Genomic DNA, 24054 nt, shown 5'->3' with positions numbered 1-24054 from the left:
CTCGTTCTGCATTTAAACATTACAAACTTCGTCAGCAGCAAACATGACGTCATCATTATCTTCACGATTGTTCTTAGTAAATTATCAAGAAATCCTTGTTATTAAACAAATTTTCCCCCTAATATGTTATTTAGATACAGTCGAAGCTCTCATAAGCGGACACCCTCGGGACGCGAAAAGTGTCCGCAACTGGAGCTGGCCGCTTACGAGAATGGTTCTTGTAAGCGGCCACTAGAGGTGTAGGGGATAGATGGCCGCTTACCTGCTTGCCCAGCTAACATAACTGGTAATATGCATGTTGGTGGTGTTTCGAAATGTAACCGGACGTGGATGACGACAAAACAAACACTGAAATATGGTACTGTAATTACAGTAAAATCATTGTGACGAACGGCGATGTGAAGTTGATTGATTAATACAAGATACAGAGGTTTTTTATATGATTTTCTTTGCGGTGTACGCGTACGAGAGCTTAAAAACAAAGAAAAAGTCTAAGTCGTAATCTCGGAAAGTGTCCGCGGCCGCTTACGGGAATGTCCGCCGCGGCTTACGAGAATGAAAAAATGCAGAGTTTGTATGGGGGTAAAAACGGGGTTTCTAACAAGGTGGTCGTAAGTAGAGCTGTCCGCTTACGAGTGTCCGTTAAGAGAGCTTCGACTGTACTTCTTTTGCTGATAAATTGCATAAAACTGCTTAGAAATCTTACCCTCAAAGGGAAATTAGCATATATTGAGAGAAATTTTCTTGTTTAAAAGCAACGTTTTGGATTTTTGGGGGAAACTTTTTGAAAAATTACAGGCAACTTTTTGGGAAATCTCGAACAACTTAGGGAAATCCCTAGACGCGTTACTTGGGCAAAATGAGGGCTTGATACGAGAAATTGTGTGACCAATGAATGTTCGAAAAATCAGTGCGTGTAGGTACACGGCACCCCGTCCCATCCACACCATAACCCTCGACTGGCAATTTTGAATCTCTGAAGGAAGGCTAAAACGGACAAAACAAGATTAATTAATGCGGTTTGTTTTATCTCGAGGCTTTTGCACATAGAAAAACCTAGCCTTGGGAAACAAAAACTTGTCCACAGTTCAAATTTTAAAAGCACCGAATTTTAATGTGTACCCAGGTGAGTGAGTTAAGAATTGCGTGAATCTGCGAACAATCAGTAGTGCGTCTGGGATCACAACAGACGACAATTGATAATAAGCGTGTTTGAATGTTTTTATCAGCCGTCACTTCCTATTTCAGACTCTTATCTGTTATAAGGTTGTTGAAAACAGCGCCAAACTACATGGAATAAATTCTTGATGGCCGCTCAATAGAGGTACATACAACAGACGAATCCACAAGGTGGCCGCTAAATATGGGTTTTATTTTTACTGAAAGTACTTTGGCTAAAAACACCCCTGAGCTTCGTTGGGGTGAATTTCACCAAAAAAACACCCTTTTCGAATTTCGCTCTTATTAGGGGTTCGACTGTAAGGACACGCAGTGTTTCGTTGAATCTGTCAGTATAAAAGTTAAGTACTATCAACAAGATAAAACTGGCTTGGTTTTATCACAAGGCTTCAGAAGCACGGGGAAGCCTGACCTTGGGAAACAAACAATATTAAAGGTATGATTTTCAAAAGCACCGAATTTGTGAATGCGCCAAGACGGGTTTGAACTTTGTTTCCCTGATGAGTGAGTTTGGAATTGCCATTTTGAAAAAAAATAAAACGCATTCTACGCAAAGGTTGTTTCTTACTGAAAAACTACCTTCCATATTTATCCAACCCAAAAAACTACAAATGAAAAAACGCATATTGTTAAAGAATTGATTTTTCAACAACGGAAAAAAATTCTTGTTGACTGGCTGTACTCCAGTGACGCCACACTGTACTCCGGAAATGCCGACAACTTTCTTTTTTCCAGAAAATTCCTATTCTTTTGACACTTACTCACATGTCAGAATTAAAACCAATAGCATTTTAAATCGGGTCATTATCCTAAACAAATTAAATATTTTTTATATAAATAGCCAGAAATTTGGTACATTACAGACCACACTCGTGATTTTGGTGTCACGTAACTGGCTGATGTGCTGAAACCTGGAGGAATTGCAAATTGTTCAAACGCTCGACCGAAATGGCCATCCAAAAGCAAGGTATGCCTTCTTTCGCGTCCATCATTTCTGTTTTGTCAATTGTGTTTTACTGCGTCGGGTTTATTCGAGTCGAATTGGAGATGAACGAGCAAAAGGAGAGAATCAGCGCTCTTGAAAACGCTGCGGAGGCCAAGCCGCTGTCAGACGACGCAGACATAAAAATAATCAAGAATGCTCCTGGTAAGTTGGTTGTTTTGATGATTCTATCCAGTAACTCTGTTCTATCACAACTTGTTTCTGATAGAAATATATAACAGAGAAAAGAATAAATATAACGCATGGATCCACATTGTAGCCTTTCCGTATCAGTTTTCCCTGCTTCCTGTGTGTTTTGGCAAACAAACAAGAGGTTACCAGGTCAACTTCTTTTAACTAATTGAAGACAATTTCAGAAGAAAATAATGTTACGAACGAAATTACCTTCAACCATGACTGAGCTAATGATAAAAAAAAAATCAGCAGGACGAATCTAGAAGTCGGTTTGTGACATAGATTTTCTACATCTGAGTTCATTACATTGATGTAAGATACTTCGGAATGTAGTCTCTCGAAATTATGAAAAGTGTTAAGTGAAACGTAACATCAGTTGTTTCTGTATCTTTTAGAATGTGATTCTGTTTTCCTCTGTTTATTTCTGTAAAAAGGTCACTTCAAAAGAAATACTGTTCTCTTTTCTGTGAGTAGCCTGCGTTGCAGACGAACTAAACCCCGGTAAAATTCGTCTGCAACGCAGGCTATTCTGTGACTGACGAATTTGACATTTTTTAAAGACAGCAATCTGGGAAAGAAACTTTTGCATATGAGAGTAAAAATCAGTCCGTTAAATAAAAAAAAACATTCCCTCTTGCAGTAATTCAAAACCTTCAACGAAACAGACGTCAAGTTGACTCAACTCAGAACGCATCAGAAGCTAAAAGTACAAAGGAACTTTTATCAGAGTTGAAATCGCAACTCTGTCAGTCAAAAAGCGTCACGTGCACGCCAGGTCCTCCAGGCCCTCCCGGCCCACCTGGACCAAGAGGAGACAAAGGAGCCCGGGGACGAAGAGGACAGAAAGGAAGAACTGGAAATAAAGGAGATAAAGGCATTATGGGATCGCCTGGAAAGAGCGGCAAGCAAGGCATTATGGGACCTGCGGGATTAAAGGGAGAGACTGGAACCAAAGGTGAGAAAGGAAACGTAGGCCCCGCAGGCATGCCGGGAAGTAAAGGAGAACCTGGTGAATCTATATCATCTCCTGCTGTTGTTGTTTCTCCTGTGACGTTGACAGTGAATGAAGGTGGATCAGCCTTGTTTCAGTGTTCAGCCAGTGGTAATCCTGAGCCTGCAGTAGTGTGGAGTAAACTGAACAATCAGTCTGAAATTATTCAGTCAGCGGTTTCAGGAGGAAAGTTGCAGTTAAAGAACGTGACCGGAAATGACTCTGGCGAGTATCAGTGTTCAGCAACAAACATCCTGGGGAATTCACGGGAAGTGGTACGATTAACAGTAAATGGTAAGCTTCTAGGAATTGAAAATAACTTTTCTGAATTAAGCGTACATTGTTGCAAAATGAATTATTTTCTAACAAAATAATTATTATTCTACAGCTGCAAACATACCATGAGCGAAGTATTAGACCTTATAGAAAGAAAAACACTAGAAACGTTAACAAATTATGTCAATATACAGAGCTTGAACAAGCAATTAAGGGCAAGTCAAATTTAAGCTATGTCTATTAAAACTTAATTTTAGTGTAGTCTGCTCCAACAAATTAATTAGTAACTTTAAAATGCGGAGTGTGTTTTTTGTTTCTTCTGAGACTAAATTGATACCTGAAACTAATTTCCTGCTTATCGTGCTAAAATAATATTCACTTGGTTGCAGTTCACCCTCGTGTTTCTCTTCATCCGGGACCTTATCACGTCATTGAACGAAGTAACGTCACGTTACCAACTTGTCACGTGACCGGATACCCGGCACCAGTGGTCACCTGGAGGAAGTCGTCTGGTCAGTTACCCCAGGGGAGGGCGCAGTATAACAACACTGCTTTACAAATTTCAGATGTCCGTAAAGTTGACTCTGACGCATACTTCTGTTCGGCAGCGAACATTTTAGGAAGTGTTGAAAGAAAAACTCTTCTAGTTGTGATTTCACTTCCCAAGTTCACCGTTACGCCACCTGGGAAGGTGATTGCTTTATCTGGCGACACTTTGACGTTAAACTGCAGCGCTATCGGTGATCCACGTCCAATCATCAGTTGGAAAAGACAAGGAGCAAAACTACCCGTGGGGAGGAGTTACAGGACAAACGATGCGCTTGTCATAAGAGATTTGAAAGAAGAGGATGCTGGGAACTATATTTGTGTGGCTACAAGTGCTGGAGTGTTTGATGTCGAGACCATAAGTGATGTTGAAGTTAGAAAACCAAGAGGTTAGTTATTAATGGTGTTGAGAAATTAAAGTGAAAGAGACAAAAAGAGACTGGGCTGAAATCCTGCGTACACATTTTTACGACTGAATTTTTAATTCAGGAGTATAGTGGGTAGCCCAATGGCACTCGTTGGTCGGTCCATCATCTGTAAACTTCTCATTGCAACTCCGCTGACCAGCAGATATACTTGTAGAAATAGTGTAGCAAGGCGGCCGTATAAAAGCGGCCGTATAAAGCTAGGCGGTCTTCTAAATTTAAAGGGGTTTACAAGAAAACCCAGAAGCAAAGAAACAAAATATGGCTGACAATTACGTGCAGAATTACTGAGTAATCGACCGCCAAAAAAGTGAACATTGAGAGCCATTAATCAGCATTAATCGATCGATGACTTTCGTGTCTATCTTTCGAGCTAGCGTCGTACATGAAAGAGCATTCGAAAACTATATCGAGTTTCACATAAGCTTCATTAACGATGGATCTATCTAGAAACCAGACCGTTGGCTAAAATCGAGTGCGTGGCTGCTTGTTCGTAAGAAAATTTCAGATGTAACAGCACAATTACATTTGTACCTGAATCAGTCTATATGTTCTGATATATTTATTTACGGCTTACATGTAAATTATTCTGCAATCCATACCTACGGAGCGATATAAACAAACCATTTTAGTGCTACGGGTTAAAGAAAGAAAAAAAACTGTCTTCTCTGGGATTCGAACTCAATCAGATCTAATCAGACATACTAAGTCACGAGAGACGAAAATATATTATATCAATGTAATAGACATTCCGCTGTTTATCTGTTTAACATTATGTGCATCAAAGAAATGTTTGAATCACCTGCTGTTCATATATTTTCAAGAAATGAAAACTAAACTTTTGAACTTGGTGAAAAAAAATTTAGTCGTGGCTCGAAGAGCTCTTTGATTCTTTCCATCGGCACAAGCGATACTATTCATGAGCATTGCGATTGTTTCAAAGTTATTCTCGAAATCCGAACTTCCTGGGTTCAAACCCTTAATTCTAACTACTGGCTGTAACTGAAATAAGGCAGCAGTCCCATGTGCTCTGCTGCTAAAGCTACTCTGCTATGCTGGTGTTAATAACCAAATGGTCAAACGTCCCTTAGTTGGGATTGTCAAACTATTTTCTGTTTCTAATTTTTCGTATTGCTAATCTGTGAGTACGAAGCTTCTTTCCTGCGACGAGAGAAGAGAAAGAGTAGAGGGCCATATTTAAGTGCAAGTACTCTACCACAGAGCACTTTAGCAAGATACGAAAAAAAATTGTGTAGTTAAAAAAAAAAAAAGATTAAAAATTTCTCTGATGCTACATCATTGATTCTGTACCTTTGAAAAGCAGCCCCACAAACTTACGTTAAGACTGAACAGTTCTTTTAGAATATAGTTAACAGCTTTTATCTGTTTGTTTTTTTCAGATTGTTCAGAATTACTAAAATCAGGTCACACTCAGAGTGGAGTGTACTCTATTAACCCAGACGGTAGAGGACACTTTAATGTCTGCTGTGACATGCGCACTGACGGTGGAGGCTGGACAGTGTTTCAGCGAAGACAGGATGGCTCGGTAGACTTCTATCGGGGATGGAACGACTACAAAGCAGGCTTTGGTCAGCTGACTGCTGAGTTCTGGTTAGGAAACGACAACATCCACCGACTGACGGCCTCTAGACCCAGTATTCTACGAGTGGAGCTGGAGGACTGGAGCGGAGGTAAAGCGTATGCCAAATATGGCAAGTTCAACATTGCTGATGAGCAGGCGAAGTATCGACTTGAAGTGGGTTCATATTCAGGGACAGCGGGAGATTCGTTAGCATATCATAATAACATGGCTTTTGCTACAAAAGATAGAGATAATGACAGATGGGGCAGCAACTGTGCTGTATCATATACTGGCGCCTGGTGGTACAATAGTTGTCACCACTCCAATCTAAACGGACAATACCTGGGAGACAAACGTGATGACCGAGGAGCCAGATGGCACCACTTCAGAGGTTCTCTTTCTCTAAAATTCACTGAAATGAAACTGAGGCCGTCATCGTAGAAAGAATAGCAGTAACAGGTTTAATCCTGTTAGTGACGTAAATACCAACATGTCACTGATCACCGCTCTTCAAGTTCATCAAACAATTAGAGCACAAAACAGCTGTCAATTGTTTCATTTATTTGTACAAATCAGAATGTTTTTAATTGAGCATTTTAAAAGAACGTCGTTGCTTTTTACAATCAATTTTGTCATGAAATTGTAACTTTAGTCACGGTATAATATCTACTGTAAGCCTCTCCGAGACAGTATATTGTATCAATTCTAAGAGTTTGAGCATTTTAATGAAATTAATTAAATATGGTAAGAAATTTGTACTTAAAATATAGTGTTGTTAAAAGTTTGTTACTTTTACTAAACTTCCCCCCGGCACGGTTCAGTTGTGTAGCACCAGAAAAGATTCTTCCAACGTAAATACCTATTGTTAATAAACAATCACTGACACCTGTAGGAAGTATATGACTATCTTTCCTTCATTTGTCGTAAACAATTTTTGTTAGCCTTTCCGAACTTTGGTAACTTAAAATATTTTGTACGAGTGTAAATGTCTGATTGAAATGACTCGTATTTGTGCCTGCAGCTAGTTGTCCAAGCTTAAAGAACTTTATAATTAGTTTGATTGTTGTAGGGTAAATTTTCGTACAGTAAGTACGTTAGTTCTTGTTTCCGACAAACGAACAATAGAAACATTTTTATTAAGGTTTGCCTAGTTAGGGCCTGTTTATATGGAGGAGAGTTGTCCCTGGTAGGAGGGTTACCCTCCATACCGAGCCACCCCGGGCGAGAGAGCTTTTCATACGTTTCTTTATAAATAGCTGCGAACTGTGTATATGAGAAATTGCAAAGTTGACTCGGGGGGCAGATTGACCCTGGGTGGAGGGTCACTCGCTTTGAAGGTAGGGTGACCCTGGGGAGCGAGCCAACTTTTTCCCATATAAACAGTTTGGTTATTTTCGCCTCGCCCACCAGGGACAAGTTGACACATACAGAGCATGCGCAAACGTTGCAGTCGACCAAAACAAAATTGCAGATGCATTGAAATCGAAGTCGGCGGTAAATTTGTCCAAAAAATGGTCGTGGTCGATGTTTCAGCGTTCCTTATTTAAAAAAGGCAGACATAATAGATGTTTCAAAACAACTCTCGCCAGTCTTTTGAACCGAGAGGGCCAAGTTTTGGCTCGGTCAACAGGGACAACTTTTTCATATAAACGCTCGGCAAAAGATAGCTCGGGCGAGAGGGTAGCCCTCCTACCAGGGACAACTCTCCTCCATATAAACAGGCCCTTAGGCAAAAATATTTACTCAAGTCGCAAAGGTGTGTTTTGTTTCCTAGGTGTTACTTAACACGGCCTCTTGGTTTCAATGTATTCTGTCCAGCCACTGCAGTATTTAGTAGCTTAGTTTTTACACTGATCGACACTGAATTCGAAGTACAGCTTTGCGTATCAAAGACGCCACTGTTTAATAATTTTTAAGCACCTTTGTGACCTTTCAAAAAATGTACTTATTGACCAATCATCGCTAAAAGCGTAGAAACGATGTGAGCAAAGTTAAGATTTCAGTGTTATAGTTAGTTGCCTGTAGGTGTACAGTTCAGAGATGGAAAATAAAACGCAAATCTACTATTTACAGAAAGAAGTCTCATCTTCTCCGGTCGTCAAACGCAAACCAAACAGTTGTGTTATACTCCCAGACCTCCCTTTGGGGGGGGGGGATCTAAAAACACCTAAATTGGCGAGGAGGGGGGGGGGGAGAGGGTAACCCTGGCGGTCACCCTGCCATGTACTAGGATCTCATTCATGACAGAGTAGCAATACTCCTGGCCCAAGTTGCTAAAAGGATGGATATCACTATCCACCGGATCAATCTCTATCAGAAGGACTGCGTAGTTTGTTTTGTTAACACTTATCCACTGGATAGCGATTTATCCGATGGATAGTGTTATCCTCCGCCCTTTGAACAACGGGAGTCTTGTCACTTCATGCTACAGAAATTTCATTCAAGCACTGACAACAAAGAGCCATGTAGATTCTTCCGATCCCTGTGATAATAACGTAACATTCAACTGAGTCATTGTTAACTCCAGGTTTTAACAAAGTTGTTGGAATATCCAGTCGATAAATATCGGGTAAGTACAATAATTACAAAACAGCCTTACGTTATATTCTTATAAAGTGAATTCGCCGGCTTTATGTACATGCGACAATCATGCCAAGTCAATATAGTGAGAGGCGACTACCCAGCAGGCCGAGCAGGTTTTCCGATCTGTCTCGGTATTTCAGAAATTGAGGAATTCTTTGTTAATCTTCGAAAATGTAAGGTTGTTAATCGGAACCGTTTAAATGATCTTTCAACAATTTTTGGGAAACTTCGGCAAAGTTCGGTAAATTACAGAGCTCGAGTGACAATTCAAATGTGATTTCACAATGGCGGTCGGAGCTAGAGCTGGTCGCTTACGAGAGCGGTAGCAAGTAGAGCCTTGACTGAAACTGACAGTCACTTGGTTTGAGGGTGATACTTCGGACTGTAGGAAAAAATGGAAAAGAAGGAGATGCTTGTCCATATATTTGAATTAACCCCACAAGAAGACAAATCTGGGCTTGGGTCAAGCTTTATGGACCCTAAAAGATTCTATTTTTTCGTGCTTGATCGGTCTATGCCGCTAACACGACTAAACGTATTGAACACCCTAAGTAAAGCTATATTTTAAATTTATTCCCTTTTATATAGGAGTCTACCCCAAGCTACTCTCTCTGAATTGGATGTTAGGTAGTCCATTGCAACTATATTTTAAATTTATTCCCTTTTATATAAGAGTCTACCCCAAGCTCCTCCCTCTGGATTGGATGTTAGGTAGTCCATTGTATGCCGCCCCCCCCCCTCCCCTTAAAAACGTTGCAGTATGCTCCTCGGTAAAGAAAAGCACTGATAGGTAAGATAAGAGCGTCAAGGCCAAAAACACAACAACCAGGCCAGGGCTTGAGCTCATGGATCTTGATGCTGAAGCCAGCGTATCAGGGAGAAAAGGTAGTTATACGTAACGCGTGACTCGCGTTTTACGTGAAGTGCGCGTGATGCGTGAATGCGCAAACAATCAGTAGTTTCATATCGTAAAAAATGTTGTTGTTAATCATCGTGGTGGAGTATAATAATAATAAAGTATTTTTTCGTTTGTCTCACGACGTAGTGTCACTTGTGATGTAGATGCTAGTCTTCATCAGGCGATAAGGTCGACTGGTTAGGTGTAACCTTATAAAGCACGCTGCTGCGCTGTGATTGGTTGGTTTTCAACAGCTGTGATTGGTGCATTTCGATCCTCGCTGTTCTGGTGTGCTGTTGTTCCAGAAGGGGTCCGCTGACGTTCAGTTCTCCTGGTGTTGTGTTTTTAGATCGTGGGCATCCATGCTTCGGAAATTTCAATTCCACTATCCCTGTTGATATTGTTAGGGTGACGTCTTATCTGAATTGCCTCTTTGACCCTGCGTATGCCGAGTGTACCAGTGTGGTTCACGATCAATAAACTTTACCTCGTTCCAAAGCGGGTAGTGTCTGGTGTTGTGGGTGTGTTCTGAAACGGCGGAGGTCTGGATACGGGCATCGGATGTCCCGGTCGTGTTCTTTGATCCTGTCTTGCATAGGTCTTCCAGTCTCACCGATGTAAACTTTGCCGCACTCACAGGGAATTCTGTAAACAACGCCATTTTGCTTAGTCGGATCAACGGCGTCTTTCGGCCGTACTAGGTGTGATCTTAATGTAGTTTCCGACTTGAAAACAGCGCGTACGCGTTGTTGTTGTAGGCAGCGTCTAAGTTGTTCGGAAAGACCTTTGACATAGGGTAGAACCGCAGTAAATTTAAACTCGGTTGTAGGCTCAGCACTGGTGCTCGGCTTTCTGGTCTTGGTGATCTTCTGCAAGAAAGAATAAACGGCACGCAATGCATGCAAAAGCGATGACGTTTCACAAGGGGTCTTACATAATTTTGAGGAAATTTGTCAAAAACTTTAAGTAAATAAAAGTAGCTGACACCTTGTGCGTGAAAAAGACTGTTATCCAACTGCAGCTTACATTTTTCAAACATAAGAAGCAATGTAAGTGATTGTATAAATAGCATAGCATAGTTAGGATCTGATTGAATATAAATAAATACAGTACTTATAAATTCACAGGCAAAAGATGCAATTAATACATTTTCTTTGTAGATTTCCTCAATTGAACAACAGTTATATTTTATTTTATATTCTATTTTTTTTTAGATTTCCCTATGTTGTCTCAACAGAGATTGCGTTATATTATAGTGTGACATCTGATGAACGACATACGATACGCGCTAGCAAGCTTTTAAAGAAAGGTCAAACGGTCTCTTGCTCACGTCACAGCGGCCCTTTATATTATAAGAATTAGAAATTTCTGTCTACTAAATCTAATAGTTCCCATCATTTATAATTTATCTCCTTCGTTTACACATTGTAGTGTTCCATTCTAACTGCACGGGAGTATTTTGATTTTGTGTTCTACGCGGCGATTTCTTGTTAAGTTAAACTTGATTTCTGTTCGATCGCGACAGAATAAAAGCGCCCGTCGTGCCATGGCAATAAGCGATTACGTCATCGCTTAAAAAGGATAACCATTGGAAACAAGAACAGATGACAGATGTTTTTTCTCCTTGGATATAACAGATGGTTTAGTTACGAGGCGTTTAGCACGATCGTAAAGACACTTAACAATACCGCGTTTTACTGATTGAGGGTGGTGTGAATCATACGCTAAGTATTGATCAGTGTGTGTTGGTTTCCTTTTTGTGTCTAGTGTATCTAGACACTATGCAGAAGGGGTAAAAACTCAGATAAATACTTCATGTAAGCTAAGATATCAAGTAATGCGCATAGAGTTTCACTGGGTTTCCCGTTCCGTGACCATTTACATGAGGATAAGAACGCATTCAGGAAAAGTGTAACTATCGATCTATCATCGTGACCATTTCGCAATCACTCGAGTACAAGAAGATATTCGGAACCCAATTGAAATCAAGTACGAGCTCAAAGAGGATATTCGGAGCCAATTGAATTCGAGAATGATCACAAAAGGGATATTCGGGACCAATTGAATTTGAGAACGAATATTCCGCGACGTTTGCGATGCTCTGTGTCAGTGATAATGCATTTGCTTCTAGTAGCGAACTGCAGCGGAACTAGCTAGCCCAGAGAAGTTATTGTGAAGTGTATTTTGTAGAGCAAGAAAAAGCTGAAGCTGCCCGACTGAAAACAGCTGTGACTGACCAAACATCTGCAAAGCTGCTGAGTATTTATGTGGACAAAGTAATAATAGAAGTAGTAAACTACTTGCAAATCATGTAAGCGTTGGTCAATTTCACTATTTCACGTCTAATGATTACGGCATATAAAGTGAGAGCTTCCATATTTACGGGATTGTTGCCTTTAAGAGCACGAGAAATTGCAGACACTTTTAAAAACTCAGTTTATCTACCACTTAAAAAATCACACAATTTCGGGGTAACAATGGCCTTTATTAAGCGTGCAAATGCCCTCCAAATTCCCCAAAATTTTTTGACACTCAAAACTCTAATTACTCAGCGAATACAGCCGCCTCTATTGCTCCCGCTACTACGTGCGAAATGCGCCAACTGGGGTTAGGTTAGCTTCTGTCATTCGTTTCCTTTAATAGATAAAGCTGCTTAAGATGATTATCTGTGATTATCAATGATTCGCCGCATGAATGCACGCGCGCTGACTTAACTCACGCTTTATAAATTTAGACTTCGCTAATGTTTGCCCTGTTCCAATTTACTGTCAATTTAAACGTTTTAGGTTTTGCAAAGTTTGTTCGTGCACGTATTGTTTCGGAATTGCGAAAAAGCGTGCTTCCGAGATAAATGAAGTAATTTCATTATCTCCTTTTGATCGCGATTGGCACGAAAGTGTTAGTTTTTGTTGTGTTCTGCTGCAAAAGAGCGTACAAATGGGGAGCCCAGGCTCCTGCAAAGAGCTCTCTGTCCCGCTATATTAGTAGGTGTGTGTACGACGGGTTTCAGCTGCTTTCAGAGTTGTGGCTTGTGACGTACGCAGTGGTCGCTAACGACGACGAATACGCGATCAGCTTTTTTTTCCGTGGAGTGAAAGAAAAATAAACCCTCACCGCCCGTTAGCTAACGTGAAATAAAAAATAACCAAGATCCCATCCTGTATTAGTCTCCTTCGCAGCCGCTTTTTGGGACGTCACGCAACGCGTTGCGTGACGTCCCAAAAAGCGGCTGCGAAGGAGACTGATCCTGTATACGTCCGAGTGAAAGCATAACGAGCTATCGACAGAAAAAAAATATTGGATTGTTTTCAGATTTTTCAGTTTGCACGTTTGCTTTTTATACGCGCTGAAACAGACCTTATTGTGGTTTGTGACGTACGCAGCGGTAGCTGGTATGTTGCTTTGCATGCACAAGGGTTACGACTTTTAAAGGTTTCAAATGTCATTATAACTTGCGTGACGAATTATCTAGGTGTAAGCCGAATAAGGTTGTCGCCTTAATTTGCAATGTATAAAAACACACAGTATTTTAGGCGATGATGTGAAGTCTTTCGTCTTAAGTAATGGTTTTGTAGCTATTCGACCGAATGACACGCTGCTCGGAAGCCGGCGTGTCATTTTGCACACTGCCTATTGTTTAGCGTGCCATTTTGGCGTGCCTGTGCGTTCACCTTTTTCACTGTTTTCCCGTGGAGGGTCACAAATAGGACTGCGAACTAACTACACGTGAACGTCGAATGGAGATTAAGTTTAGCACAACAAGAAATCGCCACGAAGAGCACAGAGTAAAATTCTTCTGGAAAGTTAGAAAGGACTTATACAAAATGTAAACGGATGAGACAAATTATATTTGATGACTTCTATTAGATTCAGTAAAAAGACAACTTCTACAGTTGGCCTGTGTAATACAATTACGAGACCACGTTTGACCTCTGTCGCATGTATTACCAAATGTCACGCTACAAGATAACGCAACTTTTGTTTAGATCTTGTTGAACAGTCATTCAATACAGAAGTTGCTAGCTATTTTTATTTAGTATGTTAGTTTTTTGACAAATTTCCTTATTTAATATCCCGTTAGGAAACGTCATCCCTCTGCATGGACTGCGTCCCGTTTATTATATTGCTCGCCATTAGAAGGCACATCCACATTGTGAGAAATAATTTTTGGGAAAGATTACTGAATATGAGATATTATCGCCAAACACGTCGATTTTAAGAGCTATTTTTGCGGTGAACTAATTAAATACCTTATTAAGATTTATGACCCACATTCGACTCCTGACACCCAATTATATTTCCAAAATCCAGAAAACAACTTTGAATTGGGAGTGGGGGGGGGGGGAGTAACACAAATTTTTGCAAAATTATTTATTTTTAAGGGTACAAATCGACCCATAAAAAAAGAGCGTGAAGGAAAAGAGCTAAAGCATACATCTTAGGCTCAATTAGCAGCCAGGAAATCAGCCCACGCTCATCCCCAAAACGAAGATCCTAATCCTCCGGAAAAACCAAACACATCTGGACTCGAGAGATCAACGGAAATCAACCATAGTTACAGGTGTGATCGCGAGTACCAGTTTCCACCTTGCACTAGACACATGTTCGCATTGCGGACCTGTTATTACACTGGTGGTGAGCCGGCCGTCTGGTCTCTCGAAACTGTGGTGTCGAGAAAGGCGATTTTGCAGTCATTCTCTGTTTCCATGGTGACTCTGGGAGTCTGAAATCACAACAGACGATAATAAGGGTGTTTGAATGTTTTTATCAGTTGTCACTTCCTATTTTAGACTGTTATCTGTCATAAGGTTGTTGAAAACAACGCCAAACTACGTGAAATAAATTCTTGATGACCGCTTAATAGAGGTAAAAACAACAGACTAATCCACAAGGTGGCCGCTTAAAATGGGTTTCATTTTTAAAAAGTGGAAGTTCTTTCGGGAGTTTGATAACTGGCCGCTTCAATGTAATAGAACTTTTACTGTAAAGTCAAGTGGTATTACGTTGAATCTCTCAGTGTAAAAGGGGAGTACTATCAACAGATAAAACTGGCTTGTTTTATCACACGGCTTCAGGAGCACGGGAAGCCTGACCTTGGTGAATAAAGAATATTAAAGGTATAAATTTCAAAAGCACCGAATTTGTGAATGCGCCAAGACGGATTTAAACTTTGTTCCCCTGATAAGTGAGTTTGGAATTGCTATTCTGTGCAAAAAACGCATTCTACGCAAAAAGTGTTTCTTGCTCAAAACCTACCTTGCATGTTTTATCCAACCCAAAAAACTAAAAATTGAAAAGCGAATATTGTTAAAGAATTGATTTTACAACAGCGGAACAAAATTCCTGTTGACTAGCTGCACTCTAGTGTCGCCCCACTGTACTCCAGAAAAGCCGACAACTTTCTTTTATCCAGAAAATTCCTATTCTTTTGACACTTACTCACAAGTCAGAATTAAAACCAATAGTATTTCAAATCGGGCCATAATCCAAAACAAATTTGATCTTTTGGTATATAAATAGCAGACAATTTGGCACATAGCAGTCCACACTCGTGATTTTGGTATCACATAACTGACGAGCTGAAGTGCTGTAACATGGTAGGCGGAATTTCAGATTGTTCAAATCCTCGACCGAAATGGCCGTCCAAAAGCAAGGTATGCCTTCTTTCGCGTCCATCATTTCTGTTTTGTCAATTGTGTTTTACTGCGTTGGGTTTATTCGAGTCGAATTGGAGATGAACGAGCAAAAGGAGAGAATCAGCGCTCTTGAAAATGCTGCGGAGGCCAAGCCGCTGTTTGACGACGCAGACATAAAGATAATCAAGAATGCTCCTGGTAAGTTAGTCCTTTAATAGAAGTTATTTTTATGATTCTATCACAACTTGTTTCTGATAGAAATATCAGAACAGAGAAAAGAATAATATACGCATGGACGTACATTGTAGGCTTTGCGTGCTCTCCCTGCTTCCTGTGTGTTTTGGCAAACAAAAAGGAGGTTAGCAGGTCAAGTTCTTTTTACTTACCGTATTTACTCGAATAAGCACCGCGGCGCTTATTTAATTTTTCGCGTCTCAGATGCGGCGCTTATTCGAGGGCGGCGCTTATTTGAGGGCGGCGCTTATTTAAAAATTGGACGACACAAACAATGTCATCTAGACGAAACTTCTGCAGTAACTAAAAAAAGTGTATAAATGTAAAGTAAAATAGCAACTTGGATAAGGTGAAAGTGAATGAAGAAGCGTTCTCATTTACTTAAAAAAGTGTATTTTGATTGTCAATATTTGTCTCTTACGGAAGAGAGTAGTAGCTAGTTGTGCGCTTGCTGTTCCGACAAAGTTCACGGCCTTCACAACGTTAACAGAACTAAGTATTGTATAAAATTTTGGATAGAAAAAATTGATGGGCGAGCGGTGAAACATAATAACTTGAACTGCAAATGATTGATTTTGATGAAAAGGAATTTCCCAGGCTGTTTCAGAGTTGCTTAGTAGTGCTATTTTTATTTATACGGAATTCTCCTTTTGTAGTAATTCAAAACCTTCAACGAAACAGACGTCAAGTTGACTCAACTCAGAACGCATCAGAAGCTAAAAGTACAAAGGAACTTTTATCAGAGTTGAAATCGCATCTCTGTCAGTCAAAAAGCGTCACGTGCTCGCCAGGTCCTCCCGGCCCTACTGGACCAAGAGGAGACAAAGGAGCCCGGGGACGAAGAGGACAGAAAGGAAGAACTGGAAATAAAGGAGATAAAGGCATTATGGGATCGCCTGGAAAGAGCGGCAAGCAAGGCATTATGGGACCTGTGGGATTAAAGGGAGAGACTGGAACCAAAGGTGAGAAAGGAGACATAGGACCCGCAGGCATGCCGGGAAGTAAAGGAGAACCTGGTGAATCGATATCATCTCCTGCTGTTGTTGTTTCTCCTGTGACGTTGACAGTGAATGAAGGTGCATCAGCCTCGTTTCAGTGTTCAACCAGTGGTAACCCTGAGCCTGCAGTAGTGTGGAGTAAACTGGACAATCGGTCTGAAATCATTCAGTCAGCGGTTTCAGGAGGAAAGTTGCAGTTAAAGAACGTGACCGGAAATGACTCGGGCGTGTATCAGTGTTCAGCGGCAAACATCCTGGGGAATTCACGAGAAGTGGTTCGGTTAACAGTAAATGGTAAGACTGTGGTAATTGTAATCACGTCAATTAGGCATGAATAGATTGTGCTAGTAAATTCAGGAAAAGTTGCTTCACAATATACCCAAAAGTTGCTCTAAAGTTGCTCAAATATCAAAAAGTTGCCACCAGAATTTAGAAAAGTTGCTTGTTCTCTAGAGTGAATTTTGCGTTTTCTAAAAATTAAAGCACTTGCAGGTTTACTAAGAGTTGCCCCAGCGTCTATGGCAACCACAATGGGGTCAATGTCTGAATTATTTCCATTTTCCTCGTCTGGAATTTTTTCTGATTGCGATGCCATAAGTGACTGAGGCTCTATGTTGAAGCGAATAACCGCTGGATTTAAGTGCCCGTTAGATAGATAGCCGCTGTCCAGATTCCGTGGGCGTAAAGCAAGTGTTACTTTATTCTCATATTATTGTATATCCTCAGTTTTAATAAAATAAGTTTTGATAAAACCAGTTTTAATAAAACCTTTCGAAATGAAACGACCTTTTTATGGTTTGGATCAGTTTTATATCAATTTGTTGCTCAAAAGTTGCCAAGGAAGGCAAAAGTTGCCCTAGGTTGCTGGTACTACAAAAAGTTGCTCAAAACGCTAAAAGTTGCTCAAAAGTTGCCGAGCACAATCTATTTATGCCTAACGTCAATACATGTAACTAAACTAATGAAGTGCATTGAAACATTGTGAAATATTTTCTGTTAATGGATGTCACAGGCCACGCACTCTTTTGTTCTAGTTTACTTCATCAAATGAAACACTTCTTTCAAAATGCGATTTATCTTTTCTTCTTCTTCTTCTAAAATCATAATGATATTTGAAAGAAAGTTCCAGAAAAATGAATGTCGAGCTAAATTTTATTCCCTTTATTGCAGTTCATCCTCGTGTTTCCCTGCATCCGGGACCTTATCACGTCATTGAAGGAAGCAACGTCACTTTGCCCACTTGTCACGTGACCGGACACCCCGCACCAGTGGTCACCTGGAGGAAGTCGTCTGGTCAGTTACCCCAGGGGAGGGCGCAGTATAACAACACTGATTTACAAATTTCAGATGTCCGTAAAGTAGATTCTGACTTTTACTTCTGTTCAGCAGTCAACCTTTTAGGAAATGTTGAAAGAAAAACCCTACTAGTTGTGATTTCACTTCCTGAGTTCACCGTTAAACCACCTGCAAAGGTTTCTGTTCGTACTGGCGACACTTTGACGTTAAACTGCAGCGCTACCGGTGATCCACGACCAGTCATCAGCTGGAAAAGACAAGGAGCAGCACTGCCCGTGGGGAGGAGTCACAGGACAAACGATGCGCTTGTCATAAGAGATTTGAAAGAAGAGGATGCTGGGAACTATATTTGTGTGGCTACAAGTGCAGGAGTGTTTGCTATCGAGACGATAAGTGATGTTGAAGTTAAAATACTGAGAGGTAAATTAATACTGGTATGTAGAAAGTGAAGAGACAAAAAGAGGCTTAGATTGGGCTTAAGGTCATTCCATCGAAAAAGAACGGGCCATATATAGATTTTCGTTCAAACTTTGCCTAAGAGAACTTTATTTTTGAAATAATCAAAGTCTCTTCGAGATACCGACTTTTTTGCATGAAATATGAGTAGAAGGTTTATCCGGTACATTGTTCTTCGAACTTATCATTACAGTTGATTTGTAGTTTAGTTTAACAATTTCCTATCTTCGCGGAGGAAATGCAGCCATATAATTTTGTCAAAAATGGCTCGTCCGCGCCGAATTTTAAACACTAATTATATAGCTGTTAGTAAATCCTATATTGTCAGCGCAGCAATTTTTCCTTAATTTCCGAGAACTGTCCAATTTGGGATTAAATTTGGATAGTTTCAATTAGGACTTTCAGGTAAAATGCACAAACTGTCCAATTTAAGAAAAATTGGACAGTTTTGTCTCAGCCAATCAAATCGAAGAAAAAACAACATGTGACAGATATTAGCCAATTAGCATCAAGCATAGCGTAAGCTCTGTAAACTTGTCGCATTGGGTACGGCCTCGTCCAATTTTGGCTGCCCTCGGAATTTTTTTCATCAAATTATTTCCAAATTGGACAGCATGTAGTCCAATTACGTGTACACATATTCCTCAACATTACACAAATAAACAGTGCAAATTTCACCGAGATCTGACAATTCTATACTTTAAAATTGCAAGGACCTTTCGAGGCAGTCGATTACGGCAGCGAAATTAGCAAATGAAACAGCAAAATATGCGTTCGACGCTTTGTTTTTGCGACGCCATATTTGAATTGTTATAGGTAGACCGCTGTTCAATGCGTTCAAGGTCGTATCGTTACGATTGCTCCACGAAAAAGCACGAAAAAATACGGATATTTCCGACTATTGTCGGAGAAAACATTGCGGCGTAAACAAATCGATACACTCATGCTGCGTTTTGTCTGGGCTCTGCGAGGGTCGGATATCAAGACAGCTTCTTCGTGGGCTTAAGAAGGATTAAACAAAAGCCATATGTACAGTGAATGCTTTTGAATTACATTTGAAGATGAAATACGAAAGAATTCTGCTGTCTTTGACTGAAATTCCACTCGAACTGCGTAGATACGATCGCATGTTGTAAAGCCGATTCATGCAACATTGCTGTCAACGCGAGGTCACGTCCCTAACGACCTAGGCTGATGACGAAATAGAATGGCACATTGGCCTAATCTTTAACCGCCCCTAAACTAAAAGAAGCCCCCATCTCCTTCATTTGTTTTAACTTCAATAATATATTTGAAAAGAGCGAGTTTTTTGGTATGGTTTATTTTTTACGTTTGTAATTTTTAAACGATGTAAGTGCTAGTGATTATTTATTCGTGTTTTAGCGTTTGTTACGCAATCCATTGTTATTGCGACGCTTTTTATAGATCGCCTTTCAGACACATGTGCGTTGAGATAACGAAGCTGACATGTCACTTTTAAAACTGTTATATAACGTTTGTAAATTTGACAAGTCACGTTTTTTCTACGAGATCGCAAGTGATCACACACAGCGGAAAGTAATCCCTTGAGAAATTAAAATATTCCCTTGATAAATTAAAACAGTCCCTTGAGAGTTAACAAGAATGTGGTTCGAGGTGGAACGACTTAACCGATGTTCTCCTTCCTTTTGCTTGTAAACAAGCAAAAAAGTCGAAAAAAGGCCCCGGTATTCGTTTAGGAACAGGAAGACCTTGAATATACCCAATAATTCCTTACAATATCAGCTTTCGGGACCATTATTATTTGAACCGTTCACTTCACGTTTTGTGAGAGCAGAAAAAAATAGGGAGAAAGCAAAACGCGAAATATAACTATAAATGTACCATATCAACCTTAAGGGACAATGTAATAAATGTTTCCTGATTGAGGCACGTATATTCAATCGACACGGATTCAACTTGTTCTTAGCATGCAGTGATCTCGATGTCACCATTATGTTATCCCGAGTTTACATTTCCTTTGAGTATTATTTTTTCAACAACAGAAATTTGTTTACATTCATTTTATAGAAAGAATGTGATTGCTAGACTCAGAAAAAGAGAAAAAAAATGATAGGTCTCGGTACTTGTTTACGAGAAAACGACGATTTATCTCTCTTGCAAGCCAGGCCGTATAGAAAAAGTGGCTATTTTCTTAATGCGCGCGCGCTAATCACGCGTAAAATTGAGCAAACCAACCAGAGAAGTAAAGAGATTGTGTGGGTGAAATAAATAACTGAAATCTCTCTGGTGCCAGCGCACATCATGGATTCTTTACTTTTTAAAAGCAGCCCCACGGTCTTTGATCCAAACGATAAGAAATTTTTGTTATCATTTGTTTTGAGACCCAAATTTCTTAACAATGTTTCTCACCACAATGTTACTAAACAATTCTTTTAGGACATGGTGATAAGTTAAACTAAAAGTAAGTTAACAGCATGTTTTCTGTTTATTTGTTTTTTTTTTTTAGATTGTTCAGATCTGCTAAAATCAAGCCACACTCAGAGTGGAGTGTACTCTGTCGATCCAGACGGTCGAGGACAATTTGATGTCTACTGTGACATGCGCACTGACGGTGGAGGCTGGACAGTGTTTCAGCGAAGACAGGATGGCTCGGTAGACTTCTATCGGGGATGGAACGACTACAAAGCAGGCTTTGGTCAGCTGACTGCTGAGTTCTGGTTAGGAAACGATAAAATCCACCGACTGATAGCGTCTAGACCCAGCTCTTTACGAGTGGACATGGAAGACTGGAACGGCGTTAGAGTGTATGCCAAATATGGCAAGTTCAACATTGGTGATGAGCAGGCGCAGTATCGACTTAAAGTGGGTTCATATTCAGGTACAGCGGGAGATTCACTAACACGACATAATAACAAGGCGTTTACCACTAAAGACAGAGATAATGACCCGCACAGCAGTGTCAACTGTGCGGTCTATTACACTGGTGCCTGGTGGTACGACCAATGTCATGACTCCAATCTAAACGGACAATACCTGGGAGACAAAAGCAATGACCGAGGAGCCAGGTGGGACAAGTTCAGAGGTTCTCTTTCTCTCAAATTCACTGAAATGAAACTGAGGCCGTCATCGTAGAAAGAATACCAGTAACAGATTTAATCCTGTTAGTGACGTTAATACCAACATGTCACTGATTACCGCTTATGATTATCAAGTTCATCAAATAATTAGAGCACAAAACAGCTGTCAATTGTTTCATTTATTTGTACGAATCAGAGCCTTTTGAGCATTTTTAAAAACGTCGATGCTTTTTACAATCAAATAATTTTTAAAAGTTATGAAACTGTAACTTTAGTCACGGTATAATATCCACTGTCAGTATATTGTATCAGTTCTAAGAGTTTGAGCATTTTAATAAAATTAATTAAATAAGGTAAGAAATTTGTACTTAAGATATAGTGTTGATAAAGATTGTTACATTTACTAAACTTCCCCACGGTTCAGTTTTGTAGCACCAGAAAAGATTCTTCCAACGTAAATACCTAGTGTTAATAAACAATCACTTACACCTGTAGGAGGTATATGACTATTTTTTCCTTCATTTGTCGTATACAACTTTTGTTAGCCTTTCCGAACTTTGTTAACTTAAAATATTTTGTACGAGTGTTAAGGTCTGATTTGAAATGACTCGTATTTGTGCTTGCAGCTCGTTGTCTAAGCTAAAATAACTTTATAATTAGTTTGATTGTTTGTAGGGTAAATTTTCTTACAGTAAGTACGTTAGTTCTTGTTTCCGACAAACAAACAATAGAAACATTTTTACTAAGGTTTGCCTAGTTAGGCAAAAATATTTACTCAAGTCGCAAAGGGGTGTTTTGTTTCCTAGGTGTTACTTAACACGGCCTCTTGATTTCAATGCATTCTGTCAAGCTACTGCAGTATTTACTAGCTTAGTTTTTACACTGATCGACACTGAACTCGAAGTACAGCTTTGCGTATCAAAGACACCACTGTTTAATAATTTTTAAGCACCTATGTAAACTTTCAAAAAATGTACTTATTGACCAATCATAGCTAAAAGCGTAGAAACGATGTGAGCGAAGTTAAGCTTTCAGTGTTATAGTTAGTTGCCTGTAGGTGTACAGTTCAGAGATGAAAAATAAAACGCCGGTCTACTGATTACAGAAAGAAGACTTATCTTCTCCGGTCGTCAAACGCAAACCAAACAGTTGTGTTATACTCCCAGACCTACTTTTTTCCTTTTTTTTGGGGGGGGGGGGGGGGCAATCTGAAAACACCTAAATTGGCGAGGAGGGGGGAAGGGGGGTAACCCTGGCGGTAACCCTGCCATGTACTAGGACCTCATCCATGAAAGAGTAGGAATACTCCTGGCGCCAGTGCTAAAAGGGTGGATATCACTATCCACCGGATTAATCACTATCAAGTGGATTGCGTAGTTTGTTTTGTCAACACTTATCCACTGGATAGCGATTTATCCGATGGATAGTGTTATCCTCCGCCCTTTGAACAACGGGAGTCTGGTCACTTCATGCTACAGAAATTTCATTCAAGCACTGACAACAAAGAGCCATGTAGATTCTTCCGATCCCTGTGATAATAACGTAACATTCAACTGAGTCATTGTTATCTCCAGGTTTTAACAAAGTTGTTGGAATATCCAGTCGATAAATATAGGGTAAGTACAATAATTACAAAAAAGCCTTGCGTTATATATTCTTATAAAGTGAATTCGCCGGCTTTATGAACATGCGATAATCATGCCAAGTCAATATATCGACAATGTAGTGAGAGGCGACTACCCAGCAGGCCAAGCAGGTTTTCCGATCTGTCTCGGTATTTCAGAAATTGAGGAATTCTTTGGTAATCTTCGGAAATGTAAGGTTGTTAATCGGAACCGTTTAAATGATCTTTCAACAATTTTTGGGAAACTTCGGCAAAGTTTGTAAATTACAAAGCTCGAGTGACAATTCAAATGTGATTTCACCATGGCGGTCGGAGCTAAAGCTGGTCGCTTTCGAGAGTGATCACAAGGAGAGCCTCGACTGAAACTGACAGCCACTTGGTTTGAGGGTGATACTTCGGACTGTAGGAAAAAAAACGCTTTAACTTGAATATATAGATTATGGAAAAGAAGGAGATGCTTGTCCAAATATTTGAATTAACCCCACAAGAAGACAAATCTGGGCTTGGGTCAAGCTTTATGGACCCTAAAAGATTCTATTTTTTCGTGCTTGGTCGGTCTAGATCGCCAACACGACTAAACGTATTGAACACCCTAAGTAAAGCTATATTTTAAATTTTTTTCCCTTTTATATAGGAGTCTACCCCAAGCTACTCCCTCTGGGTTGGATGTTAGGTAGTCCATTGCAGGCTGCTCCCCCCCCCCTCCCCTCCCCTTAAAAACGTTGCAGTATGCTCCTCGGCAAAGAAAAGCACTGATAGGTAAGATAAGAGTGTCAAGCTCAAAAACACAACACAACAACCAGGCCAGGGCTTGAGCTCATGGATCTTGATCCTGAAGCCAGCGTATCAGGGAGAAAAGGTAGTTATACGTAACGCGTGACTCGCGTTTTACGTGAAGTTTGCGTGATGCATGAATGCGCAAACAATCAGTAGTGCGCCTGGGAGTCTGGAATCACAACAGACGATAATAAGGCTGTTTGACTACGTGAAATAAATTATTGATGACCGCTTAATAGAGGTAAAAACAATTAAAATGGGTTTCATTTTTAAAAAATGGAAGTACTTTCGGGGCTTTGATAACTGGCCGCTTCAAT

General features: G+C 40.1%; 2 protein-coding genes across 3 annotated transcripts; both read left to right on the top strand.

Moving 5' to 3' along the window:
* Positions 1-2039: 2039 nt before the first annotated feature.
* Positions 2040-22447, top strand: LOC144657340 (uncharacterized). Of its 2 annotated transcripts, none has more exons than XM_078517679.1 (5): positions 2040-2326; positions 2997-3641; positions 4013-4558; positions 5995-6920; positions 21690-22447. In XM_078517679.1, exons 1-4 carry the CDS (start codon positions 2128-2130, stop codon positions 6615-6617), a joined length of 2013 nt encoding a protein of 670 aa, XP_078373805.1. In that variant the 5' UTR covers positions 2040-2127; the 3' UTR covers positions 6618-6920; positions 21690-22447. The 2 variants fall into 2 exon arrangements, with proteins under 2 accessions (XP_078373805.1, XP_078373806.1); XM_078517680.1 differs by lacking the exon at positions 21690-22447 and having other exon boundaries at positions 5995-6785; positions 6863-7308.
* LOC144657343 (uncharacterized) lies at positions 15207-22447 on the top strand. Its single transcript, XM_078517685.1, has 4 exons — positions 15207-15491; positions 16184-16819; positions 17696-18241; positions 20766-22447. Exons 1-4 carry the CDS (start codon positions 15293-15295, stop codon positions 21389-21391), a joined length of 2007 nt encoding a protein of 668 aa, XP_078373811.1. The 5' UTR covers positions 15207-15292; the 3' UTR covers positions 21392-22447.
* Positions 22448-24054: the final 1607 nt, after the last annotated feature.

This window comes from Oculina patagonica, chromosome 6, assembly GCF_052425735.1.
Source record: "Oculina patagonica isolate OP01 chromosome 6, crgOcupat, whole genome shotgun sequence".
In the NCBI taxonomy this organism is placed as follows: Eukaryota; Metazoa; Cnidaria; class Anthozoa; order Scleractinia; family Oculinidae; genus Oculina; species Oculina patagonica.
Note: the sequence above shows the minus strand (reverse complement) of the source record. Positions and strands in the feature narration are given on the sequence as shown.

Bases quoted from the DNA above. Each gene is read 5' to 3' on its own strand.
- LOC144657340 (XM_078517679.1), top strand. From the start codon at position 2,128: ATGGCCATCCAAAAGCAAGGTATGCCTTCTTTCGCGTCCATCATTTCT. The intron at 3,642-4,012 runs GTAAGCTTCTAG...ACTTGGTTGCAG, and splicing joins GGTACGATTAACAGTAAATG to TTCACCCTCGTGTTTCTCTT. The intron at 4,559-5,994 runs GTTAGTTATTAA...TGTTTTTTTCAG, and splicing joins TGAAGTTAGAAAACCAAGAG to ATTGTTCAGAATTACTAAAA.
- LOC144657343 (XM_078517685.1), top strand. From the start codon at position 15,293: ATGGCCGTCCAAAAGCAAGGTATGCCTTCTTTCGCGTCCATCATTTCT. The intron at 15,492-16,183 runs GTAAGTTAGTCC...CTCCTTTTGTAG, and splicing joins GATAATCAAGAATGCTCCTG to TAATTCAAAACCTTCAACGA. The intron at 18,242-20,765 runs GTAAATTAATAC...TTTTTTTTTTAG, and splicing joins TGAAGTTAAAATACTGAGAG to ATTGTTCAGATCTGCTAAAA.